The sequence below is a fragment of the Miniopterus schreibersii genome (assembly GCF_964146895.1).
Source record: "Miniopterus schreibersii genome assembly, chromosome: 16".
Lineage (NCBI taxonomy): Eukaryota > Metazoa > Chordata > Mammalia > Chiroptera > Miniopteridae > Miniopterus > Miniopterus schreibersii.
The window spans coordinates 3,038,086-3,057,690 of NC_138116.1; the positions used below are offsets into that span (position 1 = coordinate 3,038,086).

Genomic DNA, 19,605 nt, shown 5'->3' on the forward strand with positions numbered 1-19,605 from the left:
TTAAAAATCAATCAGCCTAACGCATGCGCCTCGCAGGGCTAGCGCCGCGTTACCATAGAGTCGCAGAGCTAGATCGTCGGCCTCCTCGGAGGCAGACATTTTGGGTCCTGGCAGGAAAGTTGGAAAGGGCTGGGACCACTACCAAGCCAGGCTACACAGCCCAAAACCTTGACAGCGGAAGACCTCCTGTGGGACGATAAAAATCAAGCGACGGAGCGAATTAATGGTGCTTCTCTGGGAAGAACAGGCTTTTAGAGTTGCCCACCGCCTTGCCCTCACTCGAGATGGCGGCTCCGCGGGCGCTCTAGCTGGCGCCTCTCGGATTTCCCGGATGCCCGGAGGGGGCGGTGGCCTCCCCGCTGGGCGTCTGGAGGCTGCGGCGTCGGTCGCCGGGAACGCGGGTTCGGCCGGAGCTCGCTGTGGCTTTTGGTACGAGGAGGGTGAGGGTCCCAGACCTCTCCTCTCCTCTCCTCTCCTCTCCTGTCCGGCTTCTCGGCATCTTCCCCAGCCGGGCTCCCGGGCCTCAGTCGGATCCCCCCCGGGCTGCAGCCCCTCACGGGCCGGCCGTAACCGCGCCGCGGGCCGGACGATGCCCAGGAAGCTGCTGCTGCTGCCGCCGCTCTCCGTGTCCTCGGCTTTCCGCGCCCCGCGAGTCTGCCCCGCCGCACGCCAGGCCATGAACGCCGCCCGCACCGGCTACCGGGTCTTCTCGGCCAACTCCACGGCCGCGTGCACCGAGCTGGCCAAGCGCATCACCGAGTAAGGGCGGGGCCGGGCCCACCCGGGGGACCCCTGCCGGCTGCGTCCTCGCTTCTCTTTCCCTCCGCGCCCTGCGCCGGGCGGAGGGACGACCTGGCCCCGTCGCCCCGTCCCTCGGGGCGGGGGTAGCAGGGAGCAGAATCCTGCCGTTTGGGGGGCTGGACAGACCCTTGGAGGTGCCCGAAGGCGTCCCCTCCTCCCCAATTCTGCAGACTTTTGATGACTTAATACGTCCCCACCCCGGTTGCTCGGGCCGCTCTCCCTCCTTTCGTGACCCTGCTGCGGCCGCCAAGGCCAGCGGTGAGGATTCTGCAACCCCGGAGGGAGCGCCTTGGGGGGGGGGGCCTGGGTCGGCTCGAGGTGACCTCGGAATGTGGTCGTCGCCGTTCCCAAGCCGCCTCAACGAGACGCGGGGGCCGGGGTGCAGTTATAAGGCGCAGGACCCGGCGGGTGCCGCAGGTGGAGGGTGCGCGGGGGGCCGCGGAAGCCAAGCTGTAGGGTGCGGGGGGGGGGGGGGGGGGCGTGAGAACAGGGCAGCTCCGGGCGAGCAGATTTGTGGGAGCCGGCGACAGAAAGGGCGGGTCTGGCCGTGGTCTGCAAGTCAGCTTTAGGCCGGATCATTTAAAGCAGTCTTCGCCTCTGCGCGTCTGCTAACCCAGGACACCTGTGATCCTGAGTGGCCTTGAGACGGCTCGAGGTGCCTTCCCGGTCTTGCCACTCACTAGCTCTGTGACACTGGGCCAGAGGCTGGATTTTTCTGAACCTCATTTGTAAAACAGGGCTGACTCTGTCTCCCAGGCAAGAGTATTGTGAGCATGCATCGCGCGTCTTGCAGACAGAGCAGAGGCTCCCAGGACTGCTCACTGAGGGGCCCCTTTCCCAGCCGACTCCTGCGGAGAATCCGGGAGCCCTGGTGTAAAGGAAGAGCTTTATGAGTCCCCATACACTTGTTACAAATATAAGACATAAAGGGAATAGCGTGTCTCTTCACCTTTAAAGTAATTTTCATGCTTTAAATAACTTACATTCGAGTTTCCTCTGAATTTTCCCCGAGTTGGTGAACAAAGGCGTGGTTATATATTTAGATTCTAGATGGAAGTGTAGAAGAAAGGGGAAACTTTAGTGATATTTTTTTCAGTAATGCTTCTTTTCTTTTCAGTTGCAGTTTTAAGTGAGCACAGTGAAAAAAAAAACACAGTCGTTTTGCAATCTACCGCCTTGTTTCTATTTCTAACCCCGACTGTTTGTCTTTCTTTTTGAGGCCAACTAAAACACTACCTTTAAGTATAAAACTTGCGTTTGTTTATTTTGGGGCAGGTTTACCACATTGACCTTGCTGAGCGAAAGCAGAAAGTTGGAGGGCACATTTTTTTATTATTACTAATCCTCACCCAAGGATATGTTGTTGTTGATTTAGAGAGAGAGGAAGGGAGAGAGAGGGAGTCATCGATGTGAGAGAGAAGCATCGACTGGTTGCCTCCCGACTGGGGACTGAAGCCAGCCAACTGAGCCACCCTGCCAGGGCTGGAGGGCGCGTGTAAAACGTCCCTGGTTTTTGCCTTTTTGTTTTGGTATTAGGCTCCTCCCTGCCTGGGTCCAGGAAGGTTTTAAGTTACTGTGAAGAATAAATATTAGTAATTCTCTTACCTATTTCATATGTTGAGTTTCTCAGATTTTATTTGAAAAAAGGGTTTTACCACCAAGCAGAAGTTTGAGGATCATTAAATTGGGTTGACCCCTGAGGTTGTGATATTTTATTTCCATGATTCCTTTCAGGTCTAAATGTCAAGCAGGGATTTAAAACTTTTTTTTTGCTGATGCACTTTAATAAAGTTAGGTGCATTACATTCCCAGGCTATGTGTGAATTACATGTGTGCTGTAATGAACTCCCTGTTTCCATCCAGCTTCCACACGCTGCCAGTCTTGTTTCATACACTCCTTCACTGTTTTTGGCTGGAGTATTTAATGGTAAAATAATACATAACAAAATTTACCGTTTTAGCCATTTTAAAGTGTACAATTCAGTGGCATTAGGTACATTCACAATGTTGTGTGACCATCTCACCTTCCCAAACTGAAACTGTCCCCATGAAACACTCTCTTCCCCTTCCCTCCTCTCCCCCGGTAACCTCTGTTCTGTTTTCTGTGTCTTATGAATTTGCCTGTTTAGGTGCCACCTGTAAACAGGATCATGCAGCGTTTTTCTTTTAGTGCCCGACTTATCTTATAATACTTTCGTAGCATGTAACAGAATGTCATTTCTTTTTAAGGCTGAATAATATTCCATTGTATACCTGGCCAGAGTATTTTTAAACAGATTCCAACCTCACATCATGTCATCTCACTTATAAAATGGTAATGCTAACCGGTGAGAACTAAAACGACGACGAAAGTGCACCACCGTTAATTCCTGAGCATCGTCTCGCCGCAGGCCTTGTGCATCGTGCCCTGATTGTGTCAAAAAGGGCTTTTTACACTTGATTTGTTCTAATCGGGATCCAAACAAGCTTCACCCTGATTTTGGTTAATGGCACTGAAGTCTGTATGCTTTTGACAGTTCGGGCAGTGACCCCTGGCTTACGCTTTTGGAATGGTTGCTAGGAACCGAGTAGGTTTGGGAACGATTTTCCAAGACAGTTACTGTTCAGGAAACAGCGAGCTAGACACTAGACTCGGTTGTTCCAGTAAAGCATTGCCTCACAAACAGGTGAGCACGGGAAGCTGCTAAACGGACTTTTAGTTCTTACTGAATTACATTTTCTAAGTAGTTTTTCGGCAGAGAATGCCAGTCCAGGTATTTTCTTCTTTTTGTCAAACACGCATATGAGCTGGGTTGTTTAGAAAGAGCACTGCTAATTGCCTTTCTCCCCCCACAGGCGTCTTGGTGCTGAATTGGGGAAGTCTGTGGTGTATCAAGAGACCAATGGAGGTAACGTTAAAATGATTTCCGAAACATACTCTGTTCTCTAAACTATGCTTAATTGGCTGGCATGTATTTAAAAGGCAAATGTTACTCATGTTTAACACAAACATTTTTCTCTTTGGCATTAGAGGTGTAAGTCATCATTCTACACTTCCCTTTAGATCTTGGCTCCTTGTTTTTTACCTTAAAGTCTCCTTTCCCCTTTTTCCAAGGTAATGCAAATACCCTGTCACGTGGAATGAAACAAGGAGAGCTGTGGAGAAAGCCTCTTCTCCTTTGTTGGGCGATGCTGGTGGATTCTCCTTGCTTTTATCTGTCTCATTGGGCCATCGGTAGCATCAAGAGCCACCTGGCACTGGGTAGTGGTGACTTATTAAAAAACTGTTCTGTTCACTCTTAAGTTTTTCTCTCGAGTTTCTTGTAGACTTTCACCTGGGCTAGTGACCTGCTTTTGCTGCCATGTGGGTTTCCATGGGGAACCCTAACATTAAATGATCATGTTGGAAGGCATGTTGCTTGTGGCCCATGTCCTAGGAGAGCTATTTCGGAAATCTTGGGGCGGGGGGGGGGTACTTATGGTTATAGTTCCCTTAGTCGGTGCAGAGACACCTTAGCATCAGATGATTTAGAATTCTGTTTTCAAAGTTGAAAGCCCCGATTCACGATTCTATTGCTTGCTTTTCTCTTTCTGAGGTATAATTGTCTATGGTATGAGTAGCTTAAGGAGATAAATTACTAAGACATAATGATGTTTGGGGACCTAAAAAAGTAAAGTATTCAAAAAGGAATTGTTATTTTAATGGATCTATATGTTTCATCCAACTTCCATATTTACTTGGTGACTTTAGGTCAAGTCAGGAAGTGCTAGTATTTAAAAACCTGAAGGTGAAGACAGATAGGTGAGTCTATTTGGCAATAACTACTTTAATTCATAGTGGTAGCATTTGGGGATCTCATGGAATGAGGCACTCGAAGAGAAGGTGGTTTAATGAAGACTTGTTCTCCATTCTTCCGTCACTGTCCTGGGCCTCCTTAGCTCTTGGGCTGTTGAAGTAGCTCCCTAGCAGGTCTTCCTAGCTCTGTCTTCAGCCTCTGTAGTCCAGTGTACTCACTTCCACTAGGATATTCCCAAAATGCAAATCGTTTGGATTTACTGCTGCTGAGAATCCTATAGGCTAGAGCCCAGTGTCCTCGGCAGTCACTGGGGCCCTGGGACCTGGCTTCTGCCCACCTCGCTCGCCTTATCTCCCACCGGGTCCATCAACACATTGTGTGCCCTGACTCCAGGTGCATCTAAGTCCAGCCTCTTCTCACTGCCTCCACTGCGGCTGCTCTGGGCCAGCCTGCTGTTTGTTGCTTCTCTGGATTATTTAAAAAACAACTGGGTTGGTCTCCCTGCTGCCACTCGTGTCCTGCCACAGGTTTCTTCACACAGTAGCCAGTGTCCACCCTTCCCATCCTTGAATCCGGCGGTGGTGGCTTTTCTATCACACTTAGAATAAAATCCAGACTCGTGCGTGGCCAGGCCCTGCTGGCTCCCTGACCTCCTGTCTGCCTCGCCTCACCCACTCCACTTTCCACGTGGCCAACCGCCTGTCCCTCTGCCTGGCACGCTCTTTCCCCACACCTTTGCCTGTTCCCACACTCCCTTCCTCGCCACACATTCCACTTGCAATGAGGCCATTGTTCCCAGCTCCTGGCTCTCCCTCCTTTCTCACGCGGGTCTGCCTGGCACGTGGGCCTGAGAGTTTGCCAGCCGTGGGCATTGCGTTGCCTTTCTGGGTCAGTCTCCCCCCCTTGGTGCAGGTCCTCCACGTAGGGACTCCAGCTCTAGGCTGGCACGGAGGAGGCTTCCGCAGCTGTCGCAAGAATAATGTGGATGTTAACCTTCGGCCTTTTTATTTGCTGCATACTTTCCCCTGAGTGTCTTATCTTTCTTTTGGTGACGGGTGTTCTGTTTTGGACCCTGAGGTTTTATGTAGACCTGTTTGTTACTTTTGCCTTCTCATCTATTTTCGGCTTATTTCCCCCTTCGCTTGACTTTTTTTAAAAACATATACATGTCACCCTGAAATCAGGGTTTATTTTGGTGCACTGAGTGAGGTGCTGGGTAGATTTGTCTTTGCTCCTCCAGATGCTTCCTGATCCTCGCATCATGAAGTCCTTTCCTTAAAGCCACTGGACATTTTTATTTTTCAGAAACAAGAGTTGAAATAAAAGAATCTGTTCGTGGACAGGATATTTTCATTATACAGACAATACCCAGGTAAGAGTTAGCACTACTTTGATGTAATTCATTATCGTTTCATATAAACAACAATTCCGTTCTCTTTAAATTATAAGTGTGTTTGCATGTTAAACGCTTTTCCTGAGTCCTGTGAGTCATTCTAGCAAATTCATAACCCAAGAAGGGGGTCATGGGAACCTCTGATTTATAGTGGGTCAGCCACAGTCACAGGTGACAGTGAGTCTTGGCATTTGTCATATGAAGTGGGGAAGGGGTGCCGCCCTGCTGGACTGAGCCCTCAGCCTGTGGGATCTGATGCTATTTTCTAAGAAGATGGTGTCAGAATGGAGTTGAATTTCAGGACACCCAGCTGTTGTCTGGAGATTCTGAGAATTACGTGATGTGGGAAAAGGCCCGCACACATTTGGTGACCAGAAGTGTTCAGTGTTGTCAATGTATAGCCTCCTTTGAGGATGTTGAGAAAACTGTGTCTGAAGGAGACTGAGGACCACAGGGTCACAGAGTGAGTTATTTGAACCCAAGTATAACAAAGTCCCCTACGTGATAGCTGGCAGATACTAAGTACTTTATTTTTAATATTTTATTCTGATTATAAAAGCAACGTTCATTATTAAAAATACAGGCATTATAGAAATCTGTGTAACAAATCATTATCTCTCTTTCTAAAATTCAAAAGCTAAAAAAGTTTAAAAAAAGAAGAAATCTTGCCCTAGCCAGTTTGGTTCAGTGGTTAGAATGTCAGCTGTGGACTGAAGGGTCCTGGGTTCGATTCCAGCCAAGGGCATGTGCCTCAGTTGCAGGCTTGATCCCCAGCCCCGGTCGGGTCTCACATGGGAGACAACCAATTGGTGTGTGTCTCTCACATCTATGTTTCCCTCCCTCTCCCCCCCCCTTTACTCTCTCTGAAAAGCAATGGAAAAAAATGCCCTCAGTTGAGGATATAAATAAATAAAATCAATTGATTTTTTTATAAAGAAAGAACATTCACCACTTGTTTTGCTACAGGTGTTAATCGGTGGAGGTGGGGCAGGCGGGGTAAATCCTACCCCATTACCGCATCTCCTGCCCTCTGGAGCTGGTCCGGCTGTGGTCCAGGGCAGTTAATTGATGTATATAAACCATGTCTGTTTCCTCACCTCACATTCCTTTTTGCCCATCGAAAAAAGCCAAGTTTAATATAGGATGCGCTTCTCTGAGGGCAAAGAAAAATGGTGACCAATTAAGGCGACCTGCTTAGATACAAAGATGGCACGAAGGCCATGGTGTACGGGAGCAGTCTTCAGGAGCAGACAAAGCAGGGGCTGCCAGCCGGTGTTTTCTCGGCCCCAGTGACTGCCTGGTGTCCAGCCTGTCCCGGGCCCCTCAGTGAAGGGGAAGGCCAGTGTGGCAGAGCCCCCGTGGCCTTCCTGACTAGTAAGCCTCCCCCGCCTTGGGCTGGGGGCTGGAGGCTGCTGCTCTCCTGGCCTAGCTCCTTAGGAAGAGGAAAAGTGGGAAATAAAAACCTCCTGGGAGAAATTAGTAATAATGGAAGGAAAGTTACTCCTCCAATTAACACCTGTTCGCTGGGCCCTTGTGTCCTATCCACACCTCCGGTGTCATAGGTTGTGTATTAGAAATGCTCTCACAGAGCCAGCTCAAACCCACCGCCTGGGCAGGCGGTCTCCAGGCTCGGTCGCGGTCACTTCAGCTCTGGACGTCTTGCTGGGATCTGGTAGGAAACCAAGGCCAGTGGGGCTTTTCCTCACGGGCGGAGGCTGGGAGGGCTCTAACCTCACGCCTGCCGTGGACAGGCCGTCCGTATATGGAGAGGGCATGTGGCGCCTGGTGCTTAGTCTGGATAAGGACTCCTGAGTCATTTACGCGCTGCCCTCTGGAGACTCCGCGGGCCTCCAGCCTAACATTCAGAGCCCACAGGGCATCCGTCCCTCTAGGTGTTTGGCAACATGCTTTTTTTTCTAATCCTCTCTTGAGGGTATGGTCATTGATTTTAGAGAGCGTGGAGGGGAGAGAGAGAAGGAAACATCAATGTGAGAGAGAAACATTGGTCAGTAACTTCTTTAGTGACAGGTTTAAGCCAGCCCTGCCCCGTGTCCTTGTGCATCTATGTTAACACACCTTTGAAGTTGCGGAAGTAAACCTCCCCAGGCCTGTAAGAGTCTAGTTAATGCCCTGTAAGCAGAGCCCCTTGCTTTCTCCCACCGCCTTGTAATCTCCTTACTCTCTCCTTAATTTCAAATGCGTGAAAGAAGCTGTAAAACTGCCATCCTCCAGGGCATTGGAGATCTTGCTTCCCGGCAATTTTCCTCGTATTGGCTCAAATTGACGTTTCTTACGTCACCAGCATGAGGAGAACATGCTCCAGTTTACCTTGGAGGAAGGAATGATAACTGGACAGGTCCTCTTTGTCTGGGGAGGGCCAGGGAGGTACACTCCTGATGCAGAAGAGGGGCGGTGTCTTTACGGGCAGTGCCCGCCTTGGCTTGCTCAGCCTTGGCAGAGGCTGGCGTGCTCGTTCCTTAACATTGGACATGGCTTTTCTTTGAATGCCTTTCAGATTCCCGTTTCATCCGCTGTTTGCCTGGGTAATCTTTGCCAGGCGTCTGTATATCTCAAGGAAAGACGGGATGGGGAGATTTTTGGAAATTAAGTTCCAAGACCTCTCATTTCCTACCCTACCCTTCATCCCCAAGGAAGAAAGATACCAGAGCCTTTCTGGTAATCTTACCTCCCTCCTTAATCTCAAGTGTGTAACAGGAATTGTAAAACTCACTCAGTTTGAAAGACAGCTAACTAGAAGGAGAGGCGGGTGGCTTTCCCTCAGCGTTCACAGGAAAACCAGGGACTGGCCTGCTCCCTGAGCCTGAGTCCCCAGGATGGCACCAGCAGGTGTGGTGAGCACTGTCACCGCAGTTGAGGTCCGTTTCACAGGCCACTGCAGTGACCGTGCCACTGACGGGAGGTCCGGGCAGAGGTGAGGATTTAAGTAACCACAGGTGGAAACCGGAGTTCACACAGCTACAAAGGAGAGTTAATACGCTTTCCCTGTACTCACGAGGTGGCACATCAGCTAGGGTGGCAGTAAAGTGCCTATGATGCCCATCTGGGGAGCTCACGTTAAATTGCTGAGGGCGAGATCTGTTCTAGGGGCTAATAAATGAAATTAACCCTCAAACGCGACCCCCTACTGTTGCAGAGATGTGAACACGGCCGTGATGGAGTTGCTGATCATGGCCTACGCCCTGAAGACCGCCTGCGCCAGGAACATCATCGGCGTCATTCCCTACTTCCCCTACAGCAAGCAGAGCAAGATGAGGAAGAGGGGCTCCATCGTGTGCAAGCTCCTGGCGTCCATGCTGGCCAAGGCGGGTGCGTGCGCCGGCCCCTCGGGACCTGGCCGCCCTTCCCTGCCCCGCCCCAGGCTCTTGTTCCCGGTCCCTCGGAGGCGCGCCGCTTAGGAGTAGTGAGCTGAGGTAGAAATCGGCCCTTTTCCCGTCTCTAGAGGACATGATCCGCCTGCTCCCCTGCTTTCTGTGCTTCTCTAACCTCGGCCTTTGCCATGTTTGCTACTTCCTTTACATTTCACCTTGTCACTGTTACAGCCTAACTGGCCGTCTCGGCGTCCGTGTGTGATCTTGGAAGCTTCGGGCCGAGGTATTTGCCTTTGTTAGCTGGATTCTCTTTATGTGCATAGTATTAAAACTGGGTTTTCTCTCACTACTTCTTCGGCTTGTGTACTCTTGTTCCCCTCCTGATGGTCATGGTCTTTGCTTTTATTCTAATGTATTTGGGTAGCGGTGACATACTTGTGGCCTATGAATCAGATGTGGTAACACTTAACAGTTATTAGAATTTTATTTGCCTGTTATTTGTTTTTTAACAAAAGAAAAAACTACCACATTTGAGTCCTCAGAAACATACATCTGTCTCTTTTTGTTTAGCCCTGTTGATTATATCCGTTTGTCTTCATTGTTTTTCCAGAAGGATATTCCATGGCCCATTCTTTCATGGCAGACAGCAGTTGTCTAACCCTTCAAGATCTTATCTTTGTCGCACTCAAGTGTCTTGTTTCTAACGTGTGCGGTACTTCGCTTTCTCATTCCTCCTGCCACAGCCGCAGTCTTTCAACATTTCTTCCGAAATTCTTTAGTCAAGGCCTTACTATTTTTTTACGTCCCTTTCTGCTTCAGTATTTATTAATTCCATCTTCATATTTTTTGCTTCTACGTGAGTTCTTTTCTCGATTTTGAGGACCAAGCAAATAGCAGAGCAGAGTGCTTTTCTCAGCCTTGGATCTGTGTCCGTGTGGAGGAGAGAGGCTCCTTTACAGTAGGCTGGGCACGTTCCTCAGTTTGTTAAGTTTTGTTAAGGTTACAGATAAAGTCTCTAACTAATGTGCTTGTTAACAGTACCCCCGGCCTTCAGTCCTCTGTTAGGAAACAGGAGTTGGGCATCTAGTTTGTGTCCCCTGTAGCCATTAACTTGCAGGGGTGAACTTGTAATTCTCTGTTTTAAAATTTCAGGTTTAACTCACATTATCACTATGGATCTTCATCAAAAGGAAATTCAAGGCTTTTTCAGCTTTCCCGTGGACAACCTTAGAGCCTCACCTTTCCTGCTTCAGTATATCCAGGAAGAAGTGAGGAGCCTCCGGCACACACCCCACTGTCCTCAAAGAGGCCCCATGTAGTTCTCTCTGGTATCAGATTTCAACACTGAAAGGCTCTTCCAATGACCTTGCCCTTAGCCTTGATCCCAAGGCAGCCAGAGTTCAGGCGTGGAGGGTCCTGTAGTTCAGAGGCTTTAAAATGGATGTCCTTCTAGTATCTTTAACAGTTTGCTTATTTTTTTTAAAATGAAGGTTTTAAGAATTACTTTTTATCTTGTTGATGTAACAGTACTTTTGCAATGATGTTCATTGACAGGTGTTAAAATTCTAAAATGTGTGAATGAAATTCTAGTATCTATGGTTGCTGGTGTGGGTCATTGTTATAAAGGAAAAAATGTAATACCAGCCTCCAGGTATAACTTTTCAGTATTTTCTTATTTTTCCTCCAAATCTAGATTCCAAATTACAGAAATGCAGTCATTGTAGCTAAGTCTCCTGATGCTGCAAAAAGGTAAATAATCCAGACACTTATAAAACCGCTCGCGGTGCTTTCTGAAGTCAGCATGAGCTGTTGGGCGTCCAGGGTCTGTGCCCCCCGGGCCTCCCCGCCTCGGAGCGGGACGCCGTCCCCCCGGCTCCCGGCTCCCGGCAGAAGGAAGGCAGGAGGGCCATGAGCACGTCCCCGGCAGTGGTTTTTAAGAGACCATTTCCCAGCAAAGCTCTTTCTTCTGAAGATGAGGGTGAGAATATTGGACAGAGGGTGGAACCAGAACGGTCTAGAAGCAGATACTAGCTCACACCTCAGCTCGCGTGCCTCTCGAGGCTTTTACACTGGGGCCTGGGCCCCGCATTCTGTTTCGTATAAATAATTCCTTCGTGTGTCCCTAAGACGTTGAATGATAGTCATTTTGTGATTAATAAAATGATGGAACAGTGACACTTGGGTTTTCTTCCCCGTGAATTTCACCGTCTCCCCTCCTTGTCTTAGGGCGCAGTCGTATGCTGAGCGGCTCCGCCTGGGCTTAGCTGTGATCCACGGAGAGGCCCAGTGCACAGAGCTGGACATGGACGACGGTCGCCACTCTCCCCCAATGGTCAAAAACGCCACTGTCCACCCCGGCCTGGAGTTGCCGTGTAAGCTTAGCTCTCTTTTTTACCTTATTTGTAGACTGGAGAAAGGCTTGGATAATATGAATGGCTAGGAGTTGATACTTTCATGGATGTGCTATTGGTGTTTTTAAATGACAGAATGGTATTGCGTAGATTTCGCCTTTTGCAAATGGAGATTGGGTTACACATGTGTAGACTGTGTCAGACAATTGCACTTACCGGGTAGCACTTAGCATTCAGAAGGTGTGAAATAATTTTAGCTTTAGTAGAGAAGTTGTATGTGTGATGCTGTGAAATCCTAAGTTTTTATATCTTGGTACGACGGGTGGTGGCCACCGTTGATCAGCTACCCGGCTGTGGCGATCAGGGCGCTCTTAGCGCCGTGTTAGTCCTGGAGCTCTTGACCTGGCTCCTGACAGACCTGTAACTAATCCAGCAGTGTGGAGGCTGTTTATTTCCATGGAATTTTTGAGTGGCAATAACCAGCATTCTATACTGGAAGACATATTATGCTTTTTAGAGGAAGGAGAGTATTTCCTTTAAAAATATGTATCTACTTGCCATGCCTCAGAAACATGCAGGTGGAAACAGGAGGATGGTTATACCCCAGGTTTTTTCAGACAGGCTCCTGTCTGAGACGTAAACATTCTAATTGTTTATAATGATCAGACTTGGGAAATGAGCATTGTTATAATACTATTGTCTGATCTTCAGTCCCTATTCAAATTTTACCAGTTGTCCAACCAGTGTCCTTTAGAGCAAAAGAAAACAGTGTTTTTCTGGACTAGAACCCAATAGGAGATAACACGTTGTACTCAGTCGTCACTTCAGTCTCAGTCAGTCTGGATGCTCCTCTCTTCTTTGTCTCTTGTGACCTTGATTCTTCTGAAGAGTATGGGCCGGGCACTTTGTAGCATGTCCTTTAATGGGGGCTTGTTGTTTCCTCATGATTAGGTTGAATCAGTTGTTACTCCAATTGTTGTCAAATGGTGATTTTTCTAATTCCCCTTCTTTCCCCTGGGTGCCTTTGTTTGTATCAGTATGGAGTCGCAGATCTTATTTTATTCAGTGTGTTATAATCTAACCCATGCAACTGTTTATTTTAATGTTCAAATTGTCTCAGATGTGGCCAAAGAGAACTCCTGAAGCTGCCTCCCGTGTTCTTTTGACGTGCTCCTATCATTTTTGGTAACTGTCTTTCTGGTAGAACCGAGACGTGGCCTTGTACTTTCTCAGCCCTGGAATGTGCTCTATCATTTCTGGTAACTGTCTTTCTTTCTGGTAGAATGAGATGTTGCTTTGTACTTTCTTAGCCCTGGAATCTGCCCCGATTCCTTAAGTGAGAAGGGGTGTTTAGAAACCAGCATTGGGCTTCAGGTGTACACGCAGTCACCACACTCTACTAACCTTGACTTACGTTCTTTCACCAGTGACTGAATGTGTTTATAGGATAAATTCCAAGAAATAAAATTACTGGGTCAGGGGTTGTTTTGATAGATGCTGCTTGCTGACCACAGTATTGTATGTGTGGGATTCTCTGTTCTGGGAATGTTGCTGTTACTTATGATCGGGACAGTGTTTTCCCTGCAGTCACCCTGTGTGTCCCGGAACCCCTTGTAAAGCTCTGTCCCTTCACGTGCATGTTGGGTGCTTACATCACAACCTCTGGAGTTGCCACAGGGTCGTTTTCTGTGATCCCCTTTTATAGATTTAGTCAATTCTGAAAAAATGTTATTCCTTGTATGTAATTGAACCTTCCGGATTAAATATGCTTTATATATATTTATCAGTTATGTTTCCATAATTTATTTATAGTAATGAAGGTGACGATATTAGAATGTTAGGAAAAGGCCAGAGGAAAGCAAATGTCACTCTTGGAGTCTTTGCATCGGCTAGGAAGATGCACTGTTTCATCTTCCTGGAACCCGGTCTTTTAGAGCAGCCACCATTCTTGCTAAGGGCGACTTTCACCCCTAGCGGATTTTGGAGGCATTTCTGGTCGTCTCGGCCAGGCAGAGGGGGGACATTGCTGGAATCCAGGGAGCATCCAGAGGCCAGAGGGGCTGCTGAACATCTTCCATGTAACCAGCGGTGTCCAGTCCCTAGTCAGCAGTGTGAGGTGGGGACCCTCTCGTAGAGTCACTTATTAAAGGGGAGGTGGTTTCTGTGGCTGTTTTATAAGGTGGACTGGGGACCTCCCGGGTGGCTCGGGGGCTCGTGCGTGCGGGAGCATCGTGTGCCGCGGCTCCCCTGCGTGCCGTCTGCTGCGTTTCATGCGGAGGGAGCAGACGCGCTGTCCTTGAGCATCTGCTGGCTGTGGATCTTGCCTTGTTTACATGTAGATTTATGAGCTTGAGACTTGTTTCCGCTGGTTCTCCTGGAGACTGTACTTTATTTCTCATCTCTTTTTAATGTCAGCCTGACAGCCTGACATTCCACTGAACTAGAACTGGACCAAGATTAAGATTAAAATGGATCGGGAATAAATAATTCTCCACAGTCCTTTTTTGTTCTTTATTTTAGGAGAGAAAGCTTTGGTTAATTGACTCTGGGGAGAGAGTGAAATTTGTGTGTGTGTGTGTGTGTGTGTGTGTGTGTGTGTGTGTGTGTAAATGCAGCATTATTTTACTTGGAAAACGCTAATTTTAAACGCAAATGACAGTTTTCTTCGTCTTTCCTAAGAACATTGGAACATTTGCCCTGCAGTAAGTTGAAGTAGTTTTAACAGTGACTTCTGGCCCCAGTAGAGGCGCACAGTTCATTTTCTCCTTAAACAGGTTGGGTTTTGTTTGCCAAAGTGGAGGAGATCAGCGACTTGAACACAGGGTGGCAGGAGCGCCCTTACTGCGACCTTCAGTACCTTACCTCTGCTGAACTTGTAAAGTTCTGGTATTTTATTTTCTGGGCAAACTATTGGAAAAATTTTGGCGTTTTTTTAGCCTGCCAGGTACTGTTTTTTCTGTTGACCCTGTAATGAAGTCTGTCTCTGTTTTTTAGTAGCCGCCAAATTGTGTTTTCAGGTTTAGCCCGCCCTGAGCCGGGGACGGGCACCCGGGGAGCAAAGCCTGCTTTTTGAGCCCGGTCCTCGCGGAGCCTGTTTCTTACTTCAGACGGATGGATGAGTGTTTGCGGGAGGCGGATCAGAGACATGAGCAGGGCGCTGGGGCTTGTTTCCTGCGTCGGACCAGAGTTGAGTCTCTGCTGCTCTTTGATGAGGGATACTGGCTTGCAATCTTTGTCTCTTTTTACAGAGAAAAATGGTCAAGAAAAGGACCACGTCTCTTTAAGAAGCGGTCGGTCCCCAGAACCGCCCGCCTCCGTGGTTTGACGAGAGGCAGGACTCGGGGAAGGCTTTCCTAACGGTGGTGGTGTATTTTCTTCCCCTTGGGTGATAGTTATGTACAGAGCCTTTGTGACCGTCCACATTCAAGAAATTGCCCTTGTTTCTGGAACGGGAAAGCGGGGAATGCATGTTGAAATTTGCCAGGAAGACAGCGCTGTTTCGCCTCGGCTCGCCTGGCCCTAGTTTGCCGGAAGGCGCCTGTTCGAGGGTAGACGCCTGCAGGTGGGAGTCAGCTGAGCTGGGCTTGAACGACTCAGCGGCTGGTGACCACTGGACTTAGACCATCACCAGTTTTATTCTTTCCCCCTCCCGCTACTAGCCTAATACATATTTCTGAATAAAACTTTCTAAAAACCTAGGATACGTGGCCCACCCTGAAATATTCTCAGTGAACTGACCCCTTGAGGGTGAACTCTGTTTCTCCTCTCTGCCCTGTAGCTTGCTTTGTGCCCCGATGGCCTTTTCCAGATGGCACTTCTGTAGCGAGATCAGACGCCTCTGCCTTGAGGCCTGATTAACCCCCGAAACCAGGACGGACTCGGGGCTATTGTCAAGCTCCTTGTTCTCAGGAAACTGGTTATGTCATTAGAGTAGCTGTCTGTTAATAGGTTTCGTCGTCCAGTTAAGGCCGCTTTGGAAGAAAGCGAGCGCTCCTTGCCCGGCAGCGTGCCCCGTGGGTTTCTGCAGAGCGGGCTCCTTTTCCACGGTGACAGGCGGCAGTGAGCTCCTCGCCCTGCTGCTCCGTCGTCACGGCTGGGCCAGTAAAGCCTGGGGGCTGCTAGTCAGCACGGGGCTCGTCTCAGCTGAGAAGTGCGGTGTGTGTAATACGCACGCCAGGTACCTTAGGCTTAGTGTGAAAACCACGTGAAACGTTTCTAATACATTTGCATATCGATTACATATTGAAATGGTATTTTGGCTATATTGGGTAAAATAAAATCTATTCATTTCATCTGTGTGTGTTTTTAATGTGGCTACTAGAAAATGTAAAATTGCATGTGCCTCACCTTCCGTTTCTGTTGGACAGTGTGCTCTAGAGTATGTTTCTGAGAGACCCGCTGGCTCATTGGAGAGGATCTGCTGCTTTGTTCTTTTATTTTTTTGATCTACAGTGGTTCTGCCACCCCTTCCGGAGGGCGAGGCTGGTTGTGAGCACGTTTTGGCGATGCACGACTAACCAGGTCTTGTCATTTGTTTTGTTTTGCTAGTGATGATGGCCAAAGAGAAACCACCAATAACGGTGGTCGGAGACGTTGGAGGGAGCATCGCGATCATAGTGGTATGGCGCGCGTCTTCCTTCGTGTGCAGAGATGACACCTCTGGCTCTTAGTAGGGTCCACATTGCGTTGTATTTCTAGTAACGATGATAGATTTAAATGGATCTGTCTGTCCTTTCTCACCCAAACTCCTTAGGACAAGTGGAGGTTTTTATATAGATGAACAGGGATTATTACAGCCTACAGATGTAAAAAGAGCACAGGAACTCTTGTAAGAAATTCAACCCCATAAGAAATTCAACCCCATTCGTCTTTAGGGCTGTGGGTCCCAGCGAACCACCTGACCCTCTCAGCCGTGAGCTTTAGGGCCATGAGGTGAACTGAAGGTGAGCGGCCCCATTTCTCCTAACGAGAACCTGTGTTATTCTTCAGATGGGAACAGGATGCACTTGCTCCCAGCTCTAAATGCCGTTGCTGGGCCGGAGGGTCGTCCTTTGTCGTAGCTCACTTTATTTCTTTGTACATGTCGTTGAACTTTCTCTCAGAAAAAGTAACTGAACACTGGCTGTGTAGGATTGATCTGAAATTTAAAACAGGAAGTGAGCCTTGGCAGTAATAACTAGCTGTAAATGTCCCATGTGACTGTAAGGCTTTGCTGCCCTTTGCACCGACAGCCACGCAAAGCACAGTCCATGAAGTTCTGTTGCCATTGCTGGGTGCTCGCCCTTTGACCCACGCAGATAGCTCTGATTTTGGATTTTACATCCTCTGAAACAGGTGCAGAGAGTATGTGTTCATAGGCGGGGTGGACGGTAGCTCCTTAACGCCAACTCCGCTCTCTTTTCAGGATGACATCATTGACGATGTGGAAAGTTTCGTGGCTGCTGCGGAGATCCTGAAAGAGAGAGGTGCTTACAAGATCTATGTCATGGCCACTCATGGCATTCTGTCTGCGGAGGCCCCCCGCCTGATCGAGGAGTCCTCCATTGACGAGGTCTGTCTGCTTTGAAGGGGCTTGAACACTTAGCTTAAGTCAGGGTTTGCTGCTCTCTTTTCTGTGAGCAGTGAAATGACTCAGTTGGTATTGCTCACCCCCCCCCCCCCCCAGAGGACCTGTGGTGGCTGATGGTGGTTGGGCAGATATATACTTAGGAATATATGTCTGTTTTCATAATGATTTGCTTTACATACTTCAGTGTAATTTGTATTTCAATATGGTTGAAAGTAGCGTTTCTCTTTTGAGTGGTGCTGGGGCTTACCCTGTCACTTCTGCATACAAAGACCCTGGCACTCAGAATCCTGTGTTTTGAACCATGAAAACTTTCCCTTGTGTAAAGTTGGTTAAGTCTAATTTGTAAAAACTGTACACTCAGCGGAGTAAGGTTTTGCAGGTTGGGACTTGGGCTCTGGGTAATAAATGTTGGATAAACTTTTCCGAGTGACCATGAGGGGCACATCAGTAACAGTGTTTGTTTCCCACTGTGGCCATGACTAGGTGGTGGTGACCAACACTGTCCCTCACGAGGTACAGAAGCTGCAGTGTCCCAAGATAAAGACCGTGGATATCAGTCTGATCCTTTCTGAAGCAATCCGGAGAATCCACAACGGGGAGTCCATGGCGTACCTCTTCCGAAATATCACCGTGGATGACTAGCTTTCACGGCCGCCTTGCCTGGGACTGTGCCATCAGCTATGTACAGTGTTTCCTTTCAGGGGAGTCGGGTCTCTGTCTCGTCAAGTTTGGTAGGTAGGAGGCATTAAGTAGCCGAGAGGAGACAAAGCTAAGGGATCAATGGCCTTAAATGTGTGCCCTTGTCCTCCGGTTCCTTAAAGAAGACTTGCAGGCACTTTCCTGAGAAGAATTGGAAAACCTTTTGCTATCCGAAAGGAGTCATGGGCAGATACAGTTTTAACTCTAATGTCCATGCAGTTTCAGCCACAGGGACGTCACGTTGTGTGGAACTTGGTTGGGGAAGCTGGGTGCCCTGGCTCTGTTTCCACTCCAGTGTCCGCTCCTTAGTCAGCGTCATGTAAGTCCTTTATAGGGAGTTTTCTTTCTGAGAAACTGCTGTGCCTACAGCCACTGAACGGGGGGGGCATGTAGGGTTGCTCCCCAGCAAGGACCGCGGCGAGAGAGCACCTGTCTGTGTCTGCGTTTGTTGCTCTTCAATTGCAAATAAAAGAATCTGTTGTTTTGCCGGTCTCTTCACGCCATTGCACAGCCGCCCACTGTCACACCTCCTGGTGACTGGGGAGACAAGGGAGATAAAGGGGGTAGGCCCTGGTTGGTCCCAGTCCCAGACGTAAGTCCCCTGCAGGTCTGTCCCCTTCCTATGCATTGAAGATAAATCCTTGAATAATACAGTTAAGACCTAAATTTGTAAAAAAGAATCAATTGTACTTTTTCCTGCTATAGGTGACACGTATATCGCATCACTTAGGACTGCACCCAACCTTTCTAAGCAACATTTATAATTATATAATCAGAATTCTAATCTCTACCCCAGTTGTCAGGTAGACCTTGCTGCAAATGTGGTGTAAACTTTCTGTGCCTTCTAGTCTCCCCGGGTCAGGACTGAGTGTAGTAATGAGAGGGAGTGTCTGCTCGGCAGTGACCTGGAAGTGCTCCTTGGTTCTGGCAGTTCCTGAGATAATAAAGGCCATTTTGCACATTTTGTACAGTTGTATTTCTCTGCAGGAATGCTGCGTTGACATTTCTAACCCTTTCCTAGTGACCTGAAAAGTTCCCAGCCCACAATCAAGACTTTGGGCACATTAGCTTTTCAAGCATACAAATAAGTTGCCTTCTGCTAATAGTCCAGGTTGGGGCATTTTTAGCAAAGAACTTAATGATAAAATGAGGAGCGTGGGTCGAGGAGGAGCTATAGACTTCCTCAGGAAGTCGGTTCTTGTCCTTAGGTCGGGCAGATGGCTTGTCCTTCCTGGGCCTGTCGTCAGGAGTATAAAGGGAGCTTCGGAGTTGAAAGCTAAGGCCCTTTCAACTCAGATCCCACTTATACCTCCATTTACTCTCCTCCCCTGTGTCTCTGAGAGCAGAGGCTTTTAAATGTACATGCTTAGTGGAAGCATGTTAAGTAGGATCTCCTTCCTGGGACTGGGTTGAGACTATTAGAACATGCCCTTTCTTAGAGTCCTTGTATATTCTGTGCCTGGCGTGATACCAAGTCCAAGGATGTGAAAATGAAAACGGAGGACTCAGAGCTGACATTCCAGGGAAGCACAGTAACATCCTTGGGGAAAGTCATGGAACTCAGAGCTGAGAAAGCCCACGTGCCCTTGCCCCCACGCACCGCAGCTCCCGGTACAGGCGATGCTGGATCCCAAGGCTCTAGCTTTGTCATCTGGCTTTAAGTTTTATAAAGTAAGTGTGTGAGTGC

The 19,605-nt window shown here is 48.5% G+C and overlaps 1 protein-coding gene across 2 annotated transcripts; it reads left to right on the forward strand.

The window, feature by feature from the left end:
* Positions 1 to 333: 333 nt before the first annotated feature.
* PRPSAP1 (phosphoribosyl pyrophosphate synthetase associated protein 1) lies at positions 334 to 18,879 on the forward strand. 2 transcript variants are annotated; one of them, XM_081116175.1, is made up of 10 exons: positions 334 to 1,059; positions 3,637 to 3,689; positions 5,883 to 5,949; positions 9,125 to 9,297; positions 10,452 to 10,567; positions 10,993 to 11,048; positions 11,526 to 11,671; positions 16,199 to 16,269; positions 17,055 to 17,201; positions 17,703 to 18,879. In XM_081116175.1, the coding sequence occupies exons 4-10, from the start codon at positions 9,144 to 9,146 to the stop codon at positions 17,859 to 17,861; spliced, it is 849 nt and encodes a 282-aa protein (XP_080972301.1). In that variant the 5' UTR covers positions 334 to 1,059; positions 3,637 to 3,689; positions 5,883 to 5,949; positions 9,125 to 9,143; the 3' UTR covers positions 17,862 to 18,879. The 2 variants fall into 2 exon arrangements, with proteins under 2 accessions (XP_080972301.1, XP_080972300.1); XM_081116174.1 differs by having other exon boundaries at positions 336 to 759.
* Positions 18,880 to 19,605: the final 726 nt, after the last annotated feature.

Bases quoted from the DNA above. Each gene is read 5' to 3' on its own strand.
- PRPSAP1 (XM_081116174.1), top strand. From the start codon at position 590: ATGCCCAGGAAGCTGCTGCTGCTGCCGCCGCTCTCCGTGTCCTCGGCT. The intron at 3,690-5,882 runs GTAACGTTAAAA...TTTATTTTTCAG, and splicing joins GTATCAAGAGACCAATGGAG to AAACAAGAGTTGAAATAAAA. The intron at 10,568-10,992 runs GTGAGGAGCCTC...CTCCAAATCTAG, and splicing joins TTCAGTATATCCAGGAAGAA to ATTCCAAATTACAGAAATGC.